This window comes from Triturus cristatus, chromosome 10 (assembly GCF_964204655.1).
Source record: "Triturus cristatus chromosome 10, aTriCri1.1, whole genome shotgun sequence".
Lineage (NCBI taxonomy): Eukaryota > Metazoa > Chordata > Amphibia > Caudata > Salamandridae > Triturus > Triturus cristatus.
Window position 1 is genome coordinate 219,499,356 of NC_140593.1, and position 27,303 is coordinate 219,526,658.

The 27,303-nt window shown below is 44.5% G+C and overlaps 1 protein-coding gene across 1 annotated transcript in view; it reads right to left on the reverse strand.

Annotated features, from left to right (window-relative positions):
- Window positions 1-27,303, reverse strand: part of SLC39A12 (solute carrier family 39 member 12) — a 239,877-nt gene that overhangs the window by 37,335 nt on the left and 175,239 nt on the right. The window contains exon 10 of the mRNA XM_085630837.1: window positions 15,604-15,682. Within this exon, the coding sequence (XP_085486963.1) occupies window positions 15,604-15,682 (79 nt within the window). The remainder of the gene's footprint in view (window positions 1-15,603; window positions 15,683-27,303) is intronic.

Consider the following 27,303-nt stretch of genomic DNA (forward strand, 5'->3'; position numbering starts at 1 on the left):
GCACACATGCAAGTTCAGAAAGGGCTGTTGTTCTCTAAACTGCCATTTCCAATTATATACTAGGGACTTAAAGTTAGTTTTGATCCCCCTGCCCTATTAAGTACTAGGACCTTATCGGCAACATCATGCCAATCATAGGGGTACACTAACCCATAGTGTACCCTAGTGTTTGTAGGTATTTTTACTGTATTCTATGTGTGTTTTCAGCATACCTCTGGCCCTGGACCTGGTTAGGCAGAGCCCAGGGACAGTCAGAGTCAGTTGCACCAGTACCGGTCAGCAACAAATCTGGGGGTACACAGAGCAGGGGATGACTTTGCAACACCCACCCAAAAGCCTTAAGGGAAAAACAATTCACACAAATTACTTTTTCTGGCAAAGATCTAATTTCTCTGTTAAAATCATGACCATTCACATATCGACAAAGATCTACCACTCAACACTTTTAATGGTGATGATCTAGCTAACTTTGCTCTGAAAGTCTAGGAAAGCAATCTCTGAAACAAATTTCCCCTATGCCTATATTTAAGAACCTGACTTGAAAAAAATCCCTTTCAAGCTCTAAAATGTCACCACATTCTGTTCCTTTTGCCGCCTTGCTAACCAAGCAACGTTTCGATGTCCTACTGGCTGGACATCATAAACTCCATGGTGCCCTGAAAATAAGTTTAGAAACCTAATGCTGACCCAGAAAACCTTCATTAGTACAGACCTATCAAAAGGTAATAATTTTTTAACAAAATTACGGGTAATTGTGTATCAACTCGACTAGAGAAATCCACAGGGAAAATTAGGAACTTGGTCTGCACTAATGTGGGTTTGGATATGACAACCACACAAAAGCCTCTAGCTCGATATCACTGATGACCGACTGTGGATTTTTGATTCGATCAAACACTGCTTCTTAGTACTACTCAACCCACATGAAGCCATCAACCATAACATCCTCTTTTACACTTTACCTTTAGAGTTTCTTCAGTTCCCCCAAAAGAACCAACAGGTCATTCTAAAGGGTTTAACTATTCCAGCACATACCTTTGTTCGGCAAAGGATCAAATCAACTAATGTGAGAACGTCCTGAGACTCCAATTCCCCTGACCCTGATGTTTCTGCTGGCTCCAGTAAATTTTCAGCTCGCCTTCAAACCACTCTCTTTCATCCATAAATCCCATCAGTGGAAAGCCACAATTTTCAGCAGCAACTGTGTAAAATACTACAGCCCTGGGTGTTGTCTATGTTCATCCTACTGAAAACTATTCTACGTCACCTAAAAATGCAACAGTTCAAAGGAGGCAGAGTCTTTGTAGTTATGGGAACTGAGCTTGTCCCAGAATTAGAACTGTGGTTGCACTGACTTCTTTAAATCTAGAAAATCTAGCCAAAATATGTATCATACCTGGTTACTTATTCATTTATGCCCTAGCCATAGCAAACCCAAATCATGTAACATCAACTATGAAAAACTACCTGAAGTATGAATTCTACATGCCTTTGTGAATTAGCCCCTCTGTGTCTATATGGAATGCGTTGGTACGTAAGGGCTAAAGTTGGTGACTCAAACACATAGGTTTGCAGAGTATTGATATCCATTTTTTTTATTTGTCTGTAACATAAATCACAAGGCCATCAAGAAAATTTGAAATTCAATTTGTAAGACAAGTAGAACAGAACTTATTGATAAAATAACAGAGTAGTAGCACTTGTAAAACCAAAAGTCAAAGACCTTTACCCGAAAATCTGTGAACTTAAAGCGCACTATCCTAACTACCCTTGTATGCTGTAAAAAGCACTCTGCTACCGGGGTTGATGATGATCGCCTTTAAAACAGGGAAGGGGAGCAAAAGAGAGGCCTGGAGTACTTGCATGTGGAGCACTACTCCTCCTTCCAACTGTGAACACCCTCTGCACTCTTTTAAACACTGAAGGCCTCATTTTTGCCATAGGGCAGCGCTGCAAGCCTTCATGCTGCTCTGCCCTATGGCAAAAGAAAAGGACAGGAATGCGCCGTATCTATCAGATACAGTGCATTGCTGTCCTCTTTCCATGCGCTGGTGCTCAATTGGCTGCCATTCGCAATGCAGGGACCCTTGCACCGTGGTTCAATGGTTTCTGCGTATTAGGAATGATTGTTTTGTGCAGGAAGGGACACCTTCTTGCACAAAAACAATCAATGGGGGCGATTTCCTCCTTTTATGTGTGCTGCTGAATGCAGCACACAAAGAGAGAGAAAGAAACGGGGGAAATAAAGATAAGCCTTCCAGTTGCTCATCCCTCCCCTACGCCTCCCCTGTGGAGGCATAGGCTTTTGACACATTCCCAGGCTTACAGAATGCTGTAAATCTGGGAACACCACCTGATGACCGACTGTGGATCGCAGTGTGAGGCAATGTAGCGACTTGCGCTGCGTTGCCTCACACCATATCTACAAGTCCCTGAGAAGCCTGCACGGTGGCTTTACATGGCCTTGTAGGTATGGCACTGCAATGTGCGCTACCGAAGCATCATTAAAAGTGATGTTATGGCAGCTCAGGGGCCTTGTAAATGAGGCCCTGATAGTCAGGCAGTGATGTGCTCAATCTACAGTTGACTCAATACAAATTTTCAGAAATAAGCAAATTCTAGCAAATCGAATCCAATGTAATTTTTCCATATACATCAATGATTCTCATGGGAGCCGACACCTACCTTTGTCACATACAACTCCTTCAAAGGACAGAATTGATCATTCGGACCTTACTGAAATATCTGCTTATAAAATAGGAGGTAGATTTATTTAAAACTTACACAGTCCAGCAACCAAAGTTTTGTGTTTTGTTATGGGGCAACACCATTGCAGACTTCCACTACAAAATACTGCTTAGACATGTGCTTTATAGTGCAGCACACATGTAACGTGTAAAAAGTTAGGAAAAATAAAAACATTTCTTTTTTTAGGTCCTGCCCCGAGGAGGGATTATTTTTTGGTGCAAAGCCCTGTTTATTATTGCTGGTATATAGAGCTTTGCATCAAAAACCATGGGTGGTAACTTGAGAATGTCCATGTACCACCCATGGGCTGTCCCTTTAAAGCAAAGCAATGAAGAGTTGACCAAAATGCTTTTTGCGTTACGTTTAGGGCTACTATCCCAGGCTTTGTGTTGGAAAGTCAATACTTTAGCACCATTATCCCTTTTGTGACCTTACATAGGTGCGACGTATTGGTAAATCTCCCTCCAAGATAATTTGCCAGCAGCATAGAGCAGTGTCTCTTCCGGCCAGAGGAAATGAGACAGGAGGGAGGTGGTACTGCAAAAGGTTTCTCTGGAATGGCTCTAGCCCTCTGAGGGAACACTGTTTGACAAGGAAGGAGACTGTAAAAGTGATCTGCTTACAGACGCAAGCTCCTGGCTGGCTTTCTTGCCGACGCAATGACAACATGATTGCAAAAAACGAATAGGGAGATGGATGCACAATGAGAGCTCTATAACAGAACAGAATGTGCCTTCCTTCGCTCTGTGAAAGTCAACTGGCCAGGCTTCAAGCCTGCCAGCTCAAGTCAAATGTCACATGACTCAAGCAACCCTTCCAAGCTCTAAGGAATCCAAGTCTTCTAAAAAATATTGGCAGGCCTTTCCTTGCATTGTGTATTTTTGCATCGGATGTCCACTGGCATTGCTCCTCTGGCAGCACTATTACAAAAGATGGGATTACATATCTCTTATGAAGAAGATGCTCAGATAACTGCGTCGATCCCAGCGCACATCAACACCACCAACCAGAACCTTTGAGAATGTATGAGTACAGTGTCCAGCTGGATGAATAAAAGCTATCTTAAATAATACAATGAGGAAAACAAAGCTATCCTAAATAAAATGAAGAAAAGACAGAAATTTTGTGGTTTGTTACACAGACCCCCACTATGGTCCCTGCAATGGTGGCCAAAAGAACTTGTGAGACCCCTATGCCGATAAAATGTGCAAGAAATGTAGGTGACTTCTTTGAACACAATCTTTCGGTCTCTAGTCACGTTACCATAGTTGTGGCTACTTGCTTTCACGTACTGAGGCCTCATTTACAAGGTTTTGGAGCAGAGCTGTGCCGCAAGGAATCTTGCTGAGCTGCCCTGTGTTAAAAGAAAAGGGCAGGAATGCGCCATGTCTTTGAAATACGCCGCAATCCTGTCCTTTTATGGTGCCATGGTGCAAGGGGGCCTGTATTGCGGGGCTGATTGGTTTTGTGCAAGAATGGACACCTTTCTGCACAAAATCAATCAGTTGAGTGGATTTCCTCTTTCTATGTGTGCTGCATAATGCAGAACATATTAAAAGAGGAAAGAACTAGGAGAAATGAAAACATTTCTGCTTGTTGTGCCTTCCTAATGGCACCCCTGGCTTTGCATGGCCTTGTAAATATGCTGAGGTACATTGCGCCACTGGGGAGTCAAAAAAGTGACGCTCCAGAAGTGCAAAAGTGCCGTAAGAGGCCTTGTAAATGAGGCCCTTAGTCTCTCACAGAAAATATTTCCCCTACGTTCCACTTCTAGTCAGAATGTAGCCTGGCTCTTGACACTGACAGATATCAGTGGCCTCTGTTGGTTACTGTCCTAATAGGCAGAATTTTCCTTGTTTAACAGAAGTCTGATTAAAGAGGTGGAATGGGCCACATCACTTTGTTGGGGGAAACAACCGTTACAACGCATGCTTTACAATGCATGCTTTTACCCTGCATGTCATCACAACGAAATGGCTTGCTGTAGGGGATATAAGGTGTTGGATTTAACCCCAACACCTTCCCTACTGTTGCACAGACTGGAGTTAGAATAGTAAATTATTCTATTCCAAACTCCATCGCATCACCGACAGCAAGTTGTTGTAAAAACTTGCGTTGTAACAACATGCGTGGAAAAAGCATGCGTTGTACCATCATACAACCCTTTGTTGGCCATGGTAGTACTGTCTGCCAAATGTGATGCATCTGTGAGCAAGTTAAGGTGAGGTGCTGCACAAATGGAGTCCCCAGGTGCAGAGAAGAGTTCCCCATGAGTCAGTCCATTGGTTTAGGAGAGTGTAGACAAGGTATTCCAACTGACTTTAGAAGGGCATAGAACAGGCAAATGCTTCTGCAGAACCATTGTCCATGTTCTATTGTTTGTAAGATGATATAACGCAGGCCTGAATAACGCATGCCTGTACCACACGGTCTCTACCAGGACAGCATCTTTACCATGCGTGCCTTTACCATGCAATTTTGTGGTAAAGACATGATGGGTAAAAGGACATATGTGCTAAAGATCATACTCCTGCTCCTGCCCTGTAAACTGTCTCTTTTCGCCCTGCCCCCTAAAAGTTAAAGTCACGCCCCAAAAACTACCCGGACCCCTGCACCCCCGCTCTGAGCCCTAAAAACTGTCCCCTACACCCCTAAAGTACATCGACCCAGCCCCTCACCCTAAAACCTAAAACTGTCTCCTGCCCTGTAAACTGTCCCTTTTCCCCTGCCCCACCCCTGCCCTAAAACCTGCCCCCTGCCCTAAAAACGACCCCAACCTCAGCCCTGAGCCCTACATACTGTCCCCTACACTTGCTAAGTACCCTGAACAAGCCCCCCCACCATGCGCCGTAAAATTTCTCTCTGCCCTACAAACAACGCCAACCCCCTCCGGAGTCCTAAAACCACCTCAAGACCCGGCCCCAGCCTCACTTACCTCAACGCATCCTCTCTCAAATTCCCAATCATCCTTCCTCTTCCTATCTTCTTCTCCCCACCCATCTGTACAGTATCTATACCGTGCATTACCTTAACCATACATATGCGTTGTTGAGGAATATGCGTGGGTAAGGCAAGCATTGTTCGGTTTGAGGGGAAACTGTACATGTGGCTGAGCCTGTGTTGTTAAGACCGTTCCTTGTTCTATCGCTGAAGCAAAGAAGACCATCAAGGTATTGATTAGCCTCACCTTGAATTTTGGTGTAGGGGGGTCTTGTTTGATCTGGCCCTCTTTGCAGGGTCATCCCCAAACGTTTTGCCTTTACCCATCCTATTTTTCATATTCGCTTGCCTCAGGACAAAAGAATACAAACCCTTGAACCCAGCACCTTACCTTGCTAAGTGATACCACCCCACTCCTGGACCCCTGGAAGTGGGTTTATGGTGCTCTACCATCCTCTGTGAATCCAGTGGCACTGATGCAGCTCCTCTGCTTCGCAACCCCTAGCAGAACCGACACATCAGCACTGCTATGTGGCTTTTCCCCATCATAAAGACTTGCATCGCATCACAAGCCTAATCAAAACACAATGCGCAATGCTTTCTCAGTGCAGGCCCTCGCAACCCCTGTCAACAGCACCTTTAATGATGATAGCAGACACCGCATCGCAGCCTCACAGTTCCTTGTAATCGATGCATCACTCCAACTGCGCAACACATCCTCGTAGCCAGGTCTAACTGGGGTCGCAGTTGGCCTTAACTTGTGACTTTGTCCACGTTCGGCACAACCAGATATCCAGTGTTGGAGCTTTGTGCTATTTGGCGCTATTTTCAGTGAAATCTTTAAAATTGCATATCGATGGTTCTACTGATTGGATTTTTGATATTTTGGTCTTGTTTTATTCAATGAAACTAACTCGTATTTTTTAACTTAGTGTTGGATCCATTTTGTGTGGTGTCTTCCAGTTTATTACTGTTTGAAGTATTGCACAAATACTTCACACATTGCCTCTGAATTAAGCCTGAATGCTCTGTGCCAAGCTACCAGGGGGTGGAACACAGGTTAATTCCGTGTTGACTTGTCTCTCACCCGGCAAACATTGTGATTGCGGCTTGAACAGGGCTCACACCCCAGTCAACCAACAACCCAAGTTCTTATAACATGCATTTAAGAAGATTCATAATACAAATTTATTAGATTGCATGAATGCTGTGTATGTGCATGTGTGTATATATATATATATTATCTACTGGCGGTCACCAGTAGATAGTTATAGTTAGGATCTATTTTCCATAGGAAATCTGCAACATTCTATTTGGAATAACGTTTGTGCCGATTGACGAATCTTCGCAAATTTTTCCAAATTTTTGGCCAGCTCCGCTCCTACCCTGAAAGTTTTGTGGTGATTCGTCAAGCGGGGGCAGAGAAAAAAGGGGGGTCCCAAAACGCGTTTTCCCCATGCAATTTCCCATAGGATCTGTTGTCGCAGCTACAGCCCGAACTGCAGAACGGAATTGCACCAAATTTGACAAAGAGGTAGTCCTCAGTTCAGACTCGTGCCTTTTGCTTAAATGGTGTAAATCCATTCAGTAGTTCCTGAGAAAATTAGAGTTAAAAGTATATAAATATCTATGGCCAGGGAGGATCCGCGGACCCTACCCGCACCGTAAGCGCACCCTCCCCGAACCAAGCACGCACCCTAGAACCGAGGCACAAGAAAGCACAAAATAAAAGGTGCAAAACGCGAGAAGGGGGCAGGGTAGAAACCCCCTGACCCCCTAGGCCTGCTCAGGGGGTCCCACAAGGACCCCCAGGGCCCAAAAAAAATGTGGGCGCTTCGTTTTGATTTCGCCCCCTTTCGCACTGTGGCGCGTTTTAAATTGGGGAATTAATTCCTCTTCAATCCTGAGGGTCCCTGGGGACCAACTAGCCCACCAGGTATCTCCAGTAAGCACCACGGAGCTGTGTTGCAGAGTGTTGTAAAAATGGGCGTGGCCTCTGAATACCTCTCTGTAATGCAGCTCCATGGCGCACACTGGAGGTACCTTGTGGGGTAGTTGGCCCCCAGGGGACCACAGGATTGAAGAGGAATTAATTCCCCAACTTAAAAAGCGCCACAGGGCGTGTTTGCACAAGTCACCTCAGGCCCCTCCCCCTTCCTTCACCATTGTACAAATATGCCTCTAAAATCGGCCGAACTACGAATTCCGATTTACTCACCTGTAATCAGGAGAGAACCCAGTGCTGCATCTTTTAGCTCAGCACTGACCCTGAAAAGTAATTCTAAGCGTACTTACCAGTAACTCGTATTTCCTTCAATAGGAATCCATTGTGTGGTTTTCACCAGAACATTTTCTAAGTGTCCATTTTTGAAACGTACAAATATTCCTCTAAAATCAGCCGAACTACGAATTCCGATTTACTCACCTGTTATCAGGAGAGAACCCAGGGCTGCATCTTTTAGCCCAGCACTGACCCTGAAAAGTAATTCTAAGCGTACTTACCAGTAACTTGTATTTCCTTCCATAGGAATCCATTGTGTGGTTTTCAGCAGAAAATTTTCTAAGTGTCCATTTTTGAAACGTACAAATATTCCTCTAAAATCAGCCGAACTACGAATTCCGATTTACTCACCTGTTATCAGGAGAGAACCCAGGGCTGCATCTTTTAGCCCAGCACTGACCCTGAAAAGTAATTCTAAGCGTACTTACCAGTAACTTGTATTTCCTTCCATAGGAATCCATTGTGTGGTTTTCAGCAGAAAATTTTCTAAGTGTCCATTTTTGAAACGTACAAATATTCCTCTAAAATCAGCCGAACTACGAATACCGATTTACTCACCTGTAATGAGGAGAGAACCCAGTGCTGCATCTTTTAGCCCAGCACTGACCCTGAAAAGTAATTCTAAGCGTACTTACCAGTAACTTGTATTTACTTCCATAGGAATCCATTGTGTGGTTTTCACCAGAAAAGTTTCTAAGTGTCTATTTTCACAAACTAAAAATATTCCTAAAAAATCGTCTGTATGACTTAAACACATTCTTTCAACTGTTTACAGGAGGGTGGCCAGTGCTGGATCCAGGATCCACCACTAAGTAAGAAATAGTAATGATAACACTACTTACCTGCTTAGTGAATTTTCTGCCGTAGGATAACATTGGTGATTCTATGTGAAAAAATTGTCAACTTTTAAAATATGATAATATTCCTTAAAAATCACTACTGTAACCAAAGCGCTTTTACTCAACTGTTTACAGGAGATGTCCAAGGACTGAATCTAGGATCCAGTCCTGTGGTTAGAAAAGTAATCCATAAAGTAACTAATTGCATTTAACTAGAAATTCACATTGAGCTCAATGTTGCTTTGTGTTTGAAATTGTGTTGCCCATTGCAACAACTGTAACCACTGTACTTAAAAGTCTGTTGCCTATTTGCCAAGTATTTAAACTAAAGTAATTCATTCTGAGAAAGTATATTTTGTATTGTAATGTATAATGTAATTATAATGTAATTAAAAAAATATATCTAAAAATAAATAGTTTAAAAAATGTAGTAAATCAGTATCAAAAAAATCAGTATAACAATTAATACATTCAAAATTGTCATTTACAAAACCTTTGAAATTCACTGAAAAAACCATAGGTTTCAGGCCTGATATAGTTAGGAATTAGCATTTAAAAAACCTTTGAAATTACTGAAAAAACCAAAGGTTTCAGGGGCGTTATAGTGAGGAATTGGCATTTTAAAAACCTTAGAAATTCACTAAAAAAACCATAGGTTTCAGGGGCGTTATAGTTAGCTGGACATTTCCCCCGTGCAAAACCCTAGAAATTCCCCTGTTATAGTTAGTTCAGCTAACTTTAACTCGCGCCCCCGCAATGCACTGCTGATGATGATATTACATCACTCATGACATGGTCAGTGACATCACTGATGACATCACTGATGACATCTCAAATGACAAATGACAATGGCGCCTAGAATCAATAAGTACCTACGGATGTTATCTGGTCCCGCTGAACCGGGGCAAAATCAAGAATTCAGGCCAACTGCAATTGAGCTGTGGGCTGGACACAGGAGCCACATGGACCCGCTGAACAAAGTGGCTTGATCCTGGTCGCAACAGCGAGATGCAGGTTGCAGCTGAGTGATGAGTCAGTGTCAATCCTGCAACCAAGGTGAAGCGCTGATTTTCTTCATGCAGTGATTGCATTGCACAGGTTCTGGAGACAATTTACGAAGACGAGAGGCACTGGTTCTGTAGACAATGAGCCAGGTTTCTTCACGCAGTCAAGGGGATGCATTGATCTTCCACAGTACAGTGGTGGAGATGCACTGGATCCGATGCATTGGTTCTTGAAGGCGATGCAGTGATTCTGAGTGTGATGACCTGATTCTGCTCCTGCAACAGGATCGATGTGCCGATTCTGTTGGCGTTACTTCCAATAACAAAAACTGGATAATTGAGAAGGGTTCATCATTTCATTGGCAACAAGCATTTTTGCTGACCTGCTACCAAACGTCACCTTGGCAATACAGTCCCTGTTTTACCTACTGTTGTTGTTAATCTGGTCATCAACAAGGGTGGCATTCATCTTACCTCTGCACTGTTTATATGCCCAGCAAGAATCAGTGGAATGCTGATGTTTTTAGCATGGATTGCTTCACCACGCTTTCTTATCAGTGGTTATAGGTGATTATATCATGTGTGAAATGCACAGGCCAACTTGCTGATTTACACTGTTCTGACGTTTCTCAACTTTACAGCAAGCTCTAATTCCATTGAAAACCAACATTTATAGATGCATGCATCACATCACTGTCCGCCATCTTAGGTGTTTGAGATACTGGCTATTCACAATTAATATTGTGCTATACTGCCAACTTCTTCCCTGGTATTTGTGCTAATCGTGATGAAATCTTAAGTTAGAAGCCATCATTGTGTACTCACATAAACTTTGCTCATGCAAATTTTTAGGTAAGGTAAGATGAGATTTTGAGTATATACTGGGTTTACCATATAATTTTATAACCGCCTACTGTTATGTGAGTTTGGGATTTACACTTCATCACATGATCATAAGAAATACATTTATGAACTTCTTCACCTTATCAGCATATTATTACATTCAGAATTATTTTTACTTCATTCACACTGGTGTCTGAATCATTGACAGAAACTTATATTGCATACATATCACAAAATGGAGTGTGTGAATCCTCTGTTCCTGTTTTTGCTGCTCCTGGGGCACCACCGCTTCAGCAGTCATTGTGTAAGGAAGCATCTGAAGCATATTTGGAAACTATTGAGGGAGATGTATTAACTAATGAAAAGAAGGCATCATTGGTATATAATTTAGGTCTGAAAGGATGTAATGTATTGAAAACCATCCTAGTACAAATTGTGACAGTGTGCTTTGGTAATGATGGTGAAACAATTGTTGATGAATATGTTACTTTACTCAAAACTTTACATAAATGATTTTGGTTTAAGCAGATTCTTCTTCATTACAGTAACAAGCATGTTAATAAATCCTCTCTCCCCTTCTTTCCCCTCTCTCTCCTTCTAAAATAATGTATCCCCCAAATGAGGGGCAAATCAATAAAGATATTCATCAACATAGTCAAACAAATGCTTTTAGTGTGTTACCTGCTTTCTAACGAGGCAGGCTTTGAATGATTAGTTGCTGTAGTAATGTGTTTCACCTGCTGGTTGGTGTAGTGGCGTTTTGTTTTACATTTCACTCAAGATGCAGTAACGGGTGTGTTGCACATGTTTGAAGCTTTGTTGGAATATTTAGTTTATATTACTTTTACCTAAAAAAAGGTTGTGGACATTGGTACACTTCTAATATAATAAGTAACAAATATAAATTAAAGAAATATAATTTTTCAGACATTCACAAATATTTGTCCTTTTTTTTATTTTTCCATAAGGGCTGTTATTCCTTGCCTCCATTAATTTATATTAGAGTGTGATGAAGGTTGTACATGTGTGGTGCTTGACTTACTCCAAGGCTTGGTTCAAGTAGGTTTGAGTCTGTTTTTTCAGTGGCACTACTGTAGTAGATTTTGACTTTTTTTGTTTTGTTGGCATGTCCCTCTTTAAACCCTCTTTCAATTTCCCTAAATTCCTCTAACTTAGTAGCAAATAGCCCACATTTTCTAGCCACTTCTACTTGACCCATCCACATCACTGCACACATGGCAGACATCTTCACATATGATGACAGTACAGGTCTGTGGTAGAGATCTCTAGCAGGATATTTGTGAATAGCATTACTAAGCATTTGTAAGTATTGAAAGTGGTAGTCCTGGAGTACTTCTTCTCATGCCCAAAATGCCATTGTGAATTGGCCTCAATATCTCTTTGCCCTTACTAAGAGTTACCCAACAATACTGACTCATGTGAAAATGGGATCCCACACAGATTTCAAAGCTGACACATTTCTCACACAAACTCTTTGAAAATGGTGTACAAGCACTGATTCCTATGGTTATTCTTCATTCTGATGGCAAGTTTGATCATCTGAACCTTAGTTTTAGTGCTTGTATTTAACAGCAGCTTTTACTGCTTTAATAGAAATGTTAGGTTGTCAGCTTGACTATATGCGACAGGAAAGACGTTGGTATTTAAGTACATTCGTCCGATATATAAGAATTTATCAACATTTGTTCATTCATATTAGAAATATTGCATAGCTTAGATTTTTCGAATTGATCTTTTTTTAATACTAGTGGGAGAATTATGTTCGATCCACGAACAAACACATTTTTGTCATGTAGGGCTTTAAATAACACAACAGACAATTAGACTGCGGCTTTCTTATTACAAAATCAATCTGGAATTGCAGATTTTTATGGTCAGCCTGGATAGTGCAGCTGTCGCCAGACAATTATGTGAGCATCACAAGCGAGGGGCTTTAGCTCCGCCTTCATTTTGGCAGCCAAGATACATGTTATGGCTGGGTAGAAGTTGTGTGGTTCCACAAAAAAAGTGCTTGGGATTCATGCAGCTATGATCTTTTTTTTTTTTTATCCAGCTGTCTAACCTTGAGCTTTCACACACATAACATTAAATTGTCTTAGATACATAGATATTTTTTTCTCTTGCAACAGCACAGATCGGAGGTGGGCAGTCATTAACCTACATGGATGTTGAGCTCTGGCTTGACAGTGCAACTTTCATGTGACATTTTACCATACATCAATATTATTCTACAGTTCTATACTTCCTCACATGTACATATCCATTCCCATGTTATCTACTTGCAATGATTCACATTACCATTCAACATTCCTTTAAAGCCAGAACTATTGCCAATGCTTTTGTTTTAAATGTAAAATGTGGCCGTTAGGAGTCTGCAATGAGGTTCTCAGCTCTTGCTTTCAAAAAAGAAAATATATCGCTAGTTGTAAGAGGATGCTCTTTCATAATATTGATGATAAGCTTCAACCCGGTGAATAATTTGTACAAAATAAGTGCTAGGTCCCTCCGCAGGAGGTCACTGCAGCTTGCCTCACCCGTTGTCTCTGCCAGAGCTGCCACTAACAGCACCAACACACTACTAATCATCACACTCTTAAAAGTATGACAACTCCAGGCCAACAAAGCTGTGAAAACGGCCTGGGTGGTAGGTATCAGTCATTTATTATTGTGTATTGAAGTAATAAACAGCTGTTGTCTCTATCTCTAAATTCGACTGACAGTGCCACCATGTGCAGACTGTCGTAAGTGCTGGTTTCAGACTGTCGTAAGTGCCGGTACTGAAAATTAAGTGCCGGTGCCGAGCACCGGAAACCACCGGCTCAAATTAACCACTGTGTGTTTTTGAATATTTCGAGGCGTTTAACATAGTGTACGAATGAACTGTTTACACTCTTAACATCAGAATTTAGAAGAAAACGATGGTTAAAATAAGTCATTATGTTTGTGAATTTTATGTATTAATGACAATACGACTTTGGTACATCTGAAAAATGTAAACATTTCATTCGTGCTTTTGTTTGGCCACATCTTAACAAGAAGCTACTAACATTAATATGTTTATTTGAATGGTTTAATATAGCCTTATAGCCTGCCGTAGAGGGCTATGCCAGCTAGTAAAGGGCTGCTGCAGCGTTAAAGGCCCGAGCCGAAGGGGCTTTAATAGCCGGTATAGCCCTGCTACGAAGGACTTTAAGTCTATTAGAACATTCTGCCACTGGAGGGCAGAATGTTCTGACAAATAAAACAAAGACTTCAGGGAGCGCGAGGGGATTCAAATCCCCTCAGGCTCCCTGAAGCCTTTGTTCACAGCCAGAGCTGTGAACAAAGAAGCATTGGAATGTTGGAGCTCCGGGCTTATACCAGCCATTATAAGCCCGGAGCTACTCCATTGTTTTCAATGGCGCTTCCACCATTCCAATGTTCTAATGTATTTGATCAAATATCTGTGCAAACAGTCATTGTGGGATATGTTCCTCATCTGTAGTAGACTAGACACTTGTTAATGATTAATTTGCTTCAATGGCTGTTAGTGAAAAATCCAGTATATTGGTTAGTAATATTTTCCAATATCGGCACGTTTACTAGCCAAATACACTTATGAAGATCAGATTGATTTGTCACCTTGCTTCAGAAGCTCATTGATATGTTTTGTAATAAGACTTTTATCACTTTAAAATTGAGAAGCGGCCACACAACTCATAAAAGACAGACACTATGGGGCATATCATCAAGCTGGCGATAAAAAACGTATCAGCCGAAAAGAGGCGATAATTTTATCGCCTAATTAGCAAGGTCACGCTAACGTGTGAAACCTTGCATTAGCGTCAGGATTCCTAACGCCTAGCTTTGCATCTCTAATGAGATGCAAAGTGGGCGTTCCTGACCTGACATGACAGGAGAAATGTCGCTAAGCGACATTTCTCCTATCATAGGCCCCACGCTATGAAGCATAGCGGCAGGAAAAGTAGCGATAACCCCTGTTATCGCTACTTTCCTTACGCCTGCTTCAGGACTGACTTAGCCATGATGTCCTATGGGAGGTGGATATCATGGCTAAGTTTGTGAGGCCCTATCAGCAAGCTAACGCCACATTTCGTGAGATTATCCCTGAGTTTCCAGCGATAATCTCACGTTAGGCAGTTAGCGCTAGGATTTTTATCGCTGTTGAGATAAGCGTTGCTAATAGCACGCTATCTCAGCGATAAAAATCCACGTTACCCGGCGATAATTATCATAGCGCTAAGTGCGCTTAGCGATAATTATCGCCGGTTGTTGCTGATATGCTCCTATGTGCTTCATTTGGCTTTTTCGTAAATTGCGTTGCTGATATGCTCCTATGTGCTTCATTTGGCTTTTTCGTAAATTGCTTAGGCGGCATTACCACAAGTTGATGTCCACAAGAGCTGAGTTCACAAATCCATCCTCTGATGAGGCAGGCAGGCAACAGGACCACAAATGGTACATCACACCACGCAGGAAGGCCCATGCTAGAAGAGCTGGACAGAAATGGAGGGGTGGAACGCTTGCTAGGAATTGCAATAGCGTAAGAAGATGTACAACATGACAAATACTGCCTATAAATCCTATGGGAATTTAAGTACAAAGAAACCTGGCTCCCAATCGGTAAAATATTTTATATGAACGTGTGTTTCCCTCCCCCCTCTTTCCACACACGACCCTGACACACTATGGAGCTAAAAGAGTGAGAATATTTACAGGGAGGCTAAAAATCAGTGGGTAGTAACAGGAGAATGGCGCGGTCGAGCAATGGTTTTATGATTCTGGAAACAAAAGATCCTACATTATTACCCGTTCTTGTAAACAGCCGTCTGATAAATGTACCTACAACATTTGTAATCGCTACATGTCTGTCCATTACTGCGCTACTGTGTTAAACTTTTCTTTACCTTTTTATTCTTTCACTTACTTTCCCTGATTGCAGATATATTTGCTGGTGTAATATTAGCCACAGGAATGTCAACTCCTTCAGAATCTTCTGGGCTTCTCTGATTAAAAAGAAACATAAATTATGGATAAGGGCAGTTTTCAAGCTGTCACATATTACGATTTAATAAAGCAATTACAGTGTAGCTGACAGGGACGGATGTTCATCACTGCGCCCTAAAATAGAAAACTATAAGCTAACTGAGCTAATAAAATGAATATTTTCCAAGAGTTATTTGAAAGAAATGTGCATTAACAACATTGAGACAGAGAATAGTGCAGTAATTATTTAATAATACCAACCAACTGGAGCACTCAGAAGACAATAGAATAAAACCACAAACTAAAATACATAAGGGCATATGTACAAGCGAGGGAGAGGTGTGGTGCAGTGGCCAGGGCAGCTGACCCCGGAGGACGGGGCTCACAGTTCGATCACCAGAGGTAGCTCAGCCCAGCACCCTGTGACTCTGGGCAATAGCTTGCTTAATCTCCCCGATGGCCTCAAGTGCCTTGAGACACTTAGGGGTGATAGTTTGCTTTTTACAAATACCGGGTTCAAATACTGGGTACAAGGAAATGGCGCCGTGCTGCTGCGAAGTTTGCAGCGCTACACCATTAAAAAAACGCAGGTATGCAGTATATTTACAAGAATATGGCACACCACTGTGTTCTGCCTTGCGCTGGTGCTAAAAATATCTGCCTAGCGCCAACACCGACACCCTTGCGCCATAGTGCAAGGATGCCTGCTTTGCAGGGATGATTGTTTATGTGCATGAAGGTCTCCCATCCTGCACATAAACGATAATGGCGATTGGCTACTTCAATGTGTGCTGCAGAATGTGCTGCATTCTGCAGCACACATAGAAGTAGCAAATCGCCAGTTTTTAATGATTGTTTTTGTGCAGGGAGAGACACCTTCCCACACAAAAACACTCATAAATGACACTTTGCTCTTTCTATGTGTGCTGCAGAATGCAGAATACATGGAAATAGAAAAAACGAAGAGAAATAAAAGTATTTCTCCGCATTGCGCCAATCTAGCTCTTGGAGTCAACTCATTCCCATATTCTTGACAGACTTCACTCACTTGTAGCCCTAATATCACTTAGGGGCCGATTCCAATCCTGGAAAAAGGCTGTACGAATCGTTGTATGGAGTGTTTTCTCCGTACGACTCGTACCCGGTAAACATTCCGTACAACCTAGGAAGTACGATTCGTACAGAAAGTCTATTTCCGTACGTTTCGTACAAAATTCTGTACGGGTCAAAAAAAACTATGATTCCGATCCGGAACAGCTTGTACGCGACGTCCGGACGTATTCAGGCAGCGGTTTCCGGCCCAGCAAGTACGATTCATCCCTACGTCACTCCGTACGGCTCTTTTTTTACGGGAGCCAAACACAGCCGGAAAAGCAGAGTCCTACGCGAACCGCTACACAACGGAGACCCGGTACGTGACGTACACGCCATGAACCCCATCGTACGTGTCATCCTGGTCCTGCTAGCCTACGACCTGGTGCACCGGACCCGACGCACATGCCGCAGAAGGTGAGAACAACACCCAGGGGCCAGGGTGGGGGTGAGGCGCAGGAAACATACCCCATACCCAAATACAAACCTATAATATGGAGTCCATACATTACCACCAGGGTCTGGTCACTTGGGGGGGCGTGGCCAGCAACCCCTGTGTACCGCAACAACGGAAGTGGACATGTACGGTGCATTGCACACGTACCCCTATGGCACCAGCACAATAGTGATACGGACCGTACACACGCAATGAATGCGTGGGTACGGTGCGTTTCACATGTACCCCTACGGCACCAGTACAATACTGATACAGACCGTGCACACGCAATGAATGCGTGGGTACGGTGCATTTCATACGTACCCCTACATAGGCCTGGGCTAAAATTCCATTCCGCTCGCGGAAATTGCGATAATTTGACATTTTCGCATTCCGCGGAGAGCGCGAAAGTGTCAAAATTTCCGCAATCCGCATTTTACCGGAAATGTTTTGCTTGCTCGAGCTGTAAAATAATACATTCTCGCATGCGCACGATCGCCTTACCTGAATCCCCGCGTTCGCCGACAAGTTTTCCCGATCCGGTCGCGTTCTCCACGAGATGTTGGATTGTTGGTAGCCATTTGCGCTGCCTTGCGACAGTTCGCGCCCGCAGTAACGTCATTCGTCGCGTGATCACGTCTTTCTTCTCGCGATCATGCACCGCGAGACAAGTGAAAACAAGATGGCCGTGCCTGCGAGCAACCACATGGGTAAGTTGGTGAGCCGCGACCATGCAGAAAATACCACGAACGGGCGGGAAAAAAACTTCCGCATCTTCGCAATATTTCCGGAGATTTTTTACATTTTCGCGATAATTAGCGAAAGTGAATTTTGCAAATTCCGCCCACCCCTACCCCTACCCCTACGTCACCACTACAATAGTGATATGGACCGTACACATGCAATGAATGCGTGGGTATAGTGCGTTTCACACATACCACTATGGCACCAGTACAATAGTGATACAGACCGTACACACACAATGAATGCGGGTGTATGGTGCGTTTCACACGTACCTGTACGGCACCACTACAATAGTGATACGGACCGTACACACTCAATGAATGCAGGTGTATGGTGCGTTTCACACGTACCCCTACGGCACCACTACAATAGTGATACGGACCGTACACACGCAATGAATGCGGGTGTACGGTGCGTTTCACACATACCCGTACGGCACCACTACAATAGTGATACGAGGCGTACACACGGCAGGAATGGAGGGCTACGAGTTGCACAAGGATGTCCATCAAGTACTTGTCATTGCATACTTTCATGTGCAGGCCCTAGGTGTGTCAGCCAGTGATATTGCACAGGTCCACTCATTTAGTTGCACAATTGATGTTTGATGACCTGCGGACACATGTCAAGTGAGATGGGGCACTATGTGGCACACATCACCTTGACACTTGCCACATGTGTGTCTGTAGTCCAACTGTGTCATGCACAGCAGCAGTGGGATGGCACAGTCATCACCACCCGCACCTGTCTCCTGATGCCAGGGACAGGGACACTCTATCAACTGACATGTCACGATCAGCGTGCCCCTATGTGACTATGTCAGGTGTGTGTCATGTGTTCCCATGAGCTTGCTGTTAGTGTTCTGTCAACTGCATCTGCTGTTGGTGCATCCAACATGGGTCTGTGTGGAGATGGGCATGGCACACATCTACGCACACCATGCCACATGTGGATTCCCATGGCTGTGGGGTCTGTGTGCATTGGACATCATATTTTCCCAGGCATACATGTCTGCGTCGTCTCAATGGCTGTGTTTATTTGTTGTCACATGTACCCCATCATCACAATGTGTTTCATATGTACATTTGATATTCCATGTGACCTGTGCGTGTGCCTTGCTGTCAACAGTCTGGATGAGATGACATCCTTCCAATGCAGCTATGTGGATGTGTGTCACTCCGGTGATATCACTGGCTGTTCACTCAGACTTGCCCCCAGCTCATTTCAAGGCATGTCATGTAGACTTGACAATCAACAGGTGTATCTGGCTTTTCGTAGGAGTGCCAGCAAGCTGGCATATGTGTCCTGGATGTATTGCACACACCAGACTCCATAGTTACCTGATGTTTAGTAGCAGTTTAGCATGTGCTATGTTCATTGACATTGATGTTGGCAGACTCTCAATCTTCATAATTCCTAACAATGTCTTGCAGGGTACCGCCTGTCCCAAGAACAATGCCAGACTTGGCTGCCATGAGGGAACGTGCCTGCATCCGATGTTACAGATTCACTCAACAGTTGATTGAGGACTTGACCGACAAGCTGGCACCACACCTCCAACCGCGACACAGGTATCCTACTGCGCTGACCCCAAAGATGAAGGTGATGGTAGCCCTACAATTTTTTGCCACAGGTACGTTTCAATTGACCATAGCTGATGTTGGTGGGATGTCACAGACAATGTTCAGCCATGTCCTGTGTGATGTTTTGGCAGCCATGTTGAAGCACCTTGATGAATTCATCAAATTTCCTACAGATGTGAAGACGACGACACTGCGATTTTAAATCTTGCCTTCCCCCCTGAGTATACCGTGCTAACGCTCAATCGCGGTTCGAGAGGCGGCGGGATTGCTATGGCAGTGAAACGGCGATTTCCATGCGAATGGAAAGCATTAACACTTCCAGGTTGTGAATGTGCTCGTTTCAGAATTTCGCTATCTCCTTGTTTTAGCTTTTCAGGTCTGTTAATATATCAGCCTCCGGGCTGCGATGCGGCATTTAGGGCTGGTCTCCCGGACGTCATTAGTATAGAAGCTCTCGGCTGTGCAAATTTTAATGTGGTTGGTGACCTTAATTTGCATTTTGACTGTCCCTCCCAAGCCTCCATTAGGAGTTGTCTAGCAGATCTGGAAGCTTTGCAGCTTACACAGAGAGTGATATCCCCCTCCCATTCTGGGGGTCATATACTGGACCCGTTTTTCACTTCCTTAGAGGAGATTACTCTAGGCCACCCCGTCCAGCTGGCCTGGACAGATCATATGTTGGTGAAAGCAGCTCTCTTTGTGGCACATCCTCTGTACGTGACTCAGAATAAAACATCTCTGTCCCGCCAGTGGTGTAAATTAAAGCTTGATGATTTTTATAGTTTTTTAGGAAACAGTCCTCTACCCCTCTTTGCTGACGTGGACAGTGGGTATGATGCATTCTGCACTTGGATTGGTTCGGCTTTGGACTCTCTCATTCCCTGTGTACGTTCCAATTGCCGGACTAAGGCCCATAGCCCGTGGTATGATGAGACACTGGCGTCTCTCAAGAGAGAATGTAGGCAAGCGGAAAGGCGATGGAGGAAAGCCTATGATCCCGCGCTTAAGATCTGCTACCTTACTGCCTCCAAGGCATACCACAGAGCGGTGTGTCGTACACGCGCAGCTTTCTATGCGCAGGAGTTTCGGAATAGCCCGAACCCCTCCAAAGTAATCTTCAAGGTCCTAAAGGACCTTATAACTAAGAGGACCCCTGCGGCTGAAATATGCACAGACTCCCATTGTGAGCGCCTGGCCTTGTTCTTTGTGCAGAAGGTGCAAGCTATCTATCAAACCTTCCCTACCGCCAAGCACGGTTTGACGCCAGTTGATTGCCCCGAGTTCAAGGATGTGATCTTGGACTCTCTAGCCCCCCTATCAGAGGAGGGCTTTGACTTCTTGAGCCAAAAAATTAAATCTGGCTCCCCGGCAGACCCCCTCAAACCGGCCCTATTTCAAAACCTGCAGGATACATGTCGTGCTCCCTTGCTTTCCCTTATTAATATGTCCCTGGGGTCAGCGACTGTTCCTATCAAGTGGAAGGAAGCGGTAGTCACTCCCATCTTGAAAAAGCCTACCCTCGACCCCACTAAACCTGAGAACTACCGCCCCATCTCCTTGTTGCCGTGGGCTGCCAAAGTCATCGAAACTCATGTGAATGGGATCCTGGCGGACCATCTGGATAAAGCTAATATCTTGGACCCCACGCAAAATGGTTTCCGTAAAGCCCACAGCACGGAGACTGCCTTGATATATATGGCTGAACATCTGCGCTCCGTGCTGGACACCGGACACACAGCGGCACTCCTTTTGTTAGACCTGAGTGCCGCCTTCGATACGGTGTCCCATGACATTTTGATGCGGCGGCTAGAGGAAGCGGGGGTTAGGGGTCTGGCATTAGGCTGGTTCCGCTCCTTTCTCTCCAACAGATCCTTCCGGGTAGCAATACCACCCGGCAAGTCCACCTCTCACCAGCTCACGCTGGGGGTCCCTCAGGGTTCATCTCTGAGCCCCACTCTTTTTAATCTTTATGTGAGGCCGCTGGCTGCTATTGTCAAAAGCTGGGGCCTGACAATGGTTTCCTATGCGGATGACACGCAGCTGGCGGTCACACTAAGTGGGGACTCAGCTATGGATGCCCGCAACTTCTGTGAGGGGCTGCGTTCGGTGGCCAATTGGATGAATCACAACTGTCTCCAATTGAACACCAAGAAGACAGAGGTGATGGTGTTTGGTTCGCGTCCTGGCTGTTGGAATGAAAGTTGGTGGCCTTCCGAGTTAGGTTTGACCCCCTCTCCTGTATTGGAGTTAAAGAACCTCTGGGTTTGGCTGGACCCGGCACTTAGTTTCACCTGCCATACGAAGAAGGTAGCTGCCTCTTGTTTTGGCATTATCAGGAGCATTAGGCCGGTGCTCAAATTTTTTGATGCCAGTACGAGACAGCTGGTGGTCCAGGCCTCGGTTCTTTCCAGAATAGACTATGCTAGTGCGCTGCTTGCAGGCACGAATAAGGCTGAACTTGCGCGGTTACAACGAGTGCAGAATGCTGCCGCAAGAGCAATATTTGGGTTGCCCAAACGCTGCTCAGTGTCCGGAGTACTGAACACTCTTCACTGGCTACCTGTTGTGCGGCGTATTGAGTTTAAGGTGCTGTGCCTGGCCTTCAAAATTTTAAAGGGCTTGGCCCCTCCTATCCTTATGAATCTCCTTACTCCGTACATTCCCTCTCGCTCGTTGAGATCCTTGGGCCAGAACTTGGCTGTTGTCCCCCGCTTTCGGCTGAACAGGACAGGTGGCCGCTCCTTCCGAGTGGTAGCTGCCCAGCTCTGGAACGCCCTTCCCGTTGACATCCGTGCTGTGGAAGATTTAACCAGGTTTAGAGGGGCTATTAAAACGTTTCTCTTTAATAAAACAAAGTAATCCCTTTGCATGCTGTGTTGTTGTGTTCACCTTTGGCGCCAGGACGCCCCTTTGCTGGGGCAGCTGTGCGCGGTACAAAAATCAGTAACATAACATAACATAACATAACATTTCTATGCCCTGGGAGGGATGCCCCATGTCATTGGGTCCATTGATGGGACACATGTAGCTTTGGTACCACCACAGGCACAGGAGCAAGCCTATCGCAACCGTAACATTACCACTCAATAAATGCCCTTGTGGTGTGTCTTGCTAACATGCTGATTTCCCATGTCTGTGCTCGTTTTCCAGGATCAGCACACGCTGCCTACATCATGAGGCATAGCAGGGTGCCACAAATGATGCTGCAGCTGCACAACGAACGAGCATGTCTTGTTGGTGGGTATACTCTGTTGGTCCTGTGTGTTGCGGTATCTTTGGCTCTTACGGCATCTCCTGACCCACTTATTTACATGATGTTTCCATGTAGGGGACTCTGGATATCCCAACATGCCATGGCTAATGACACCTCTCCGCAACCCAAGAACAGCTGCAGATCACAGGTACAACAATGCACACGGGCAGAGCAGGCGAGTGATTGAGAGGACGTTTGGCCTCCTGAAGAGCTAATTCAGGTGCCTTGACAAGACAGGCGGGTCCCTCCCATATGCACCGGAGAAGGTCTGCAAAATCTTCATTGTGTGCTGCATGCTGCACAACATGGCCATTGAGAAGGCAGTGCCACTCATCCTTGATCCTGATGAGCAGCAACACTCACCCGTGGAGGATCCAGGGCTTCGTCACAAGGCAAGTGATTAGGAGGAGGAGGATGATATCCGGAGTCAGCTCATACGCAACTTCTTCTCATAATGGTGAGTCACTGGGTATGAGTGTGCAAGCTTGTAGCATTGTGTGGCATGTGTTGCAATGTGTGTGTCCAGCTGACTGAATGCTAAGCGACTTTGATGTGTGTACTGATGTGTCACTCGAGTGATGCTGTAATGCCTCACAGTTTTGCGGAGAGACTTTCTTTGAAATTTGCATGTGTTCAACATTGTTCATGTTTCGTAACTGACCATGTGTGGGGCGAGATTTGTTTTAGGTGACTTCTTGTGTGTCTGTCATTCCCAGGTTTTTGCGCCTGTTATCTGCTCGTGTCATCTTTGTCCTCCTGCTATTCCTCATGAGGATTGCAACGTGTGCTGAATCAGCGTTCCATGCACGGACATGTGGAAATGTCAGTTTGGGTAAGGATTGCAGCAAGGCTTTTTGGTGGTGGTACGGGTTGGGAATGTGTGGGGACTGCTTCTGTGCATGTTGTGGTACCATGCATACATGTCTTCACACCATGGAGCATATAACATGTAGCATCACTCCCATGACATGATAGTTACCCTTCTTGACAGTCATCTGTAGTGGAGTGTGGAGTCTGATGAAGGCATCAATGTGCGTAAACCTTGCCTCTGAAACATTGCTGATGCTACGGGTGGACATAGTGCAGCCTCTCCGTGTGCAGCAGGATGTGTTTGGCTCATCCCCTTAACTTGTGTGCCAGTTCATTGGGATTTACAACATCCATGTTGTGAAGGGGGAGTCCAGCGTATGTCCCACATGTTCTGTCAACTGACCTGTGAGTCTGTTCGTATGGATGCATTTCCCTTTGTGTGAGTTTGTGCAATAAAGGTGTTCAGCACAATCCAAAGTGCCTCATCTCTGTCACTGCGGATCTCTTGCCAGCTTGCATGCGTCATCTATGGCATAATTGTCAAAGATTGAAAGGTTGTGAGGTGCGTACATAGGCGATGTTGGGGTACGCACCGTACATACGCGATGATGTTGTTGTAAGGTGTGTACATGCGCGATGTTGTTGTGAGGTGTGTACATACGCGATGTTGGGGTACACACCATACATACGCGATGATGTTGTTGTGGGGTGCATACATACGCGATGTTGGGGTACGCACCGTACATACGCGATGATGTTGTTGTGAGGTACGTATATACGCGATGTTGGGGTACGCACTGTACATACGCAATGATGTTGTTGTGGGGGGCGTACATACGCAATGTTGGGGTACGCACCGTACATACGCGATGATTTTGTTGTAAGGTGCGTACAAACACGATGTTGTTGTGAGGTGCGTACATATGCATGGGGGGGCCTGTACGACTCGTACCCCTGTACGACTCGCACCCCGGGAACTACTTTTCCAGGGATACGAGTCGTACAAAGTTTGCTTTTTAGCGGGTGAAGACATTCCCTGTGTACGGGACATTTTCGGTACGAATCCTAAATCGGAAAGCCGGTCCGGATCATACTTGGACGGTCGGACTGTATTTTTAGGCTGCGTACGGAAAAGTGCCCGGGTCCATCTCGTACAACTTTTCCCGATCGAATTCGTACGGATCGGGCCGATTCGTATGTATTTTTCCAGTACGAATCGTACTTCACGGATGGAACGGGACTTGTACGATTCGTACGGGAAAAATTACGGATACGAGTCGTACGGAAAAAAAAAATACAGGATCGGAATCGACCCCTTAGTTGTGCTATTCAATTTACCTGCATCATTGCCATCTCTTAGAGGCCAAATCGTGTGACTATAGAATCCAGTCCAACAAGGCCATGGTATTCCTGCCTTTTGACCTCTGTGCAGCTCCTCAATTATACAGCTTTGGCCCCTAAAGTTATCAGTTGGCCCTCTATTTCACTTGCTTTGTGGGCATTATTATTTCTATTTTTTGTCACTTTTTTAATTTCTTGACTTTTGACATTTGTATGCCTCCCAGAGGTAACTTCAGAGACTATAATAACCACATGTTCAGTCAAATGTTGTTTCACAATAGTGGTTAATACCCATGCACTTTCTATCCAAGACCAGCTATTGCACTCTAGGGGGTGTGCAGGATGTCACAAACACCATGGTCTCACATCCTATATCCCACATATAGTGAAACAGTAGCATTCAGAGTCCATCCACACCTTATCGAAAGCAAATTGTGCATTCCTTCTAAGTAGAATTACGATTGACTTGGAGCCACTCATGTGACCTGCATGAGCTAGTTGTGTGTATCTGCCTGCTCATATAAAATGACATTTATTATCAACCAAAGGAGATTCTTGTGGGAGTAATAGGCCTTTGCAGCCTTTGTGCCACCACTCCCCTTTTGATCATATCCCTCCGGCTATTCATGTCCCTCATAAGTATTTTCAAAAAGTATTTTGTAGTCATTGTTGTATCATAAGTTCACAATCACCCCATCCCAAGCAAGACTTTGGGCTCTATGCCACATGGTCAGGAAGTTTATCACAATATCCCTCACCTAACGCCTATCACTCCCCATCCTAGTCTTCTATATAATGGGTTTGAAACTGCTCACTGTCCCATGCACAAAGTGTCTGCCACCCTAACATAGCACAACTAAACGGAGCAGTGATTGATATCATCCCACTCCAAAGTAACATTTAGCAGAATGAACAACCTCTGAATGTATGGATACCACATATATTGGTGTGTGCTATTCAAAAGGGGGTTGTTGTAGTTTACCTTTTACTCAATTTCTTGGTGACAGGGGACCGGTGTTCAGCTTCCAAAGGGACCCTTCCAGTCAAATTAAGTCCCAATTTTGAACTATATCACTGCTGGTGACTTTATTAACATGCAGAAACTAAGATCAGGGGCTGATTGTGGAGAGATCCCCATTCAGGTAGGTGCAGTGACCGACTGCACCACCTGCAAGGGGAAGTCTGGTTAGTTCATGGGGCCTGCTTTTTCCTCTTCAGTGTAGGGCCTTTAGGAGGCACACTGAAAGTGCGCCACCTTTTTGTGACGCACTTTCAAAGGCATGTTTGCCTCTGCACCTGCGTCCCTAATACAGTGTGGGTGCAGAGGCAGAGTGATTCCCTCATTTGCAATGGTCCATGCCTCCATGCAAATGAGGGAATGCTCTCTTATTATAGTGCTGGCACTACATGTGCACCAGAACTATCTGTATTACAATAGGGGCTGCACAATCAGTGGTGACCCCTTCTGTAATACTAGTGCCCCGCGGGGCACACAAAGCGGGGGCACATGCCCATTGCACCCCCGGGGCAATCTGTGTATAATTTTATTATCATTTACTCTATTTTTCCAAGTTGGTTTGGGATTTTTCTTATACTGTTTTTTCACTTTATTGCTGTTTCTGTGCCACATAAATACTTTATACATTGCCTTTAAGTTAGCCTGACTGTCTTTGTGCCAAGCTCGCAGAGGGTTAAGCACAGAATAATTTAGTAACTTCTGTGGTTAACCCTGAGAATAATTGTGGTTGTTGCCTGAATAGAGCTGCCACACCCCTCAACCAATAACTCAATTTCTTACACCTACTTCCTAGGGAGTACTCCTGTTCTCCCCAACTAATGTGAGCAGAATGTCTACACCATGAAAATACGACTGCCTTAGGATCTGGGAGCATGCACAATTTGGCATTCAACCTTATTCCCTTTTTCTTTCACGAAAGATTCCCTCACCCCACACACGCTTAAATTATGGGTGATTTATATGCCCTATTTCATAATTCTAACATCACTTTTGCCTTGTTAGTGCTGCCTGAAATTTTGATGTTTATTGCAGTACGGGAGAAACAGAGAAGATGTATGTTGGCACACACTCAGTTACAACTCTGTAGGTTATCACATCCTCTGCATTGACCACACCCTACAATTCTCTATTGACACTCACCATCCCTACCTACGTCTTAGGTCATCATTAATGGCAGATTTTGAGATATTCAAATACCACAGCACTAATATGACAATTTTTGCATAACATAACATGACCTGACACAACATAACGTAGTATAACGTAACATAGAATATTATAATCTAACTTGGAACTGTGGAACATCACATGATATGAGTGTCTGGTGAGGCAGGAATGCCTCATGTATGTAATGAAGGGAAGTG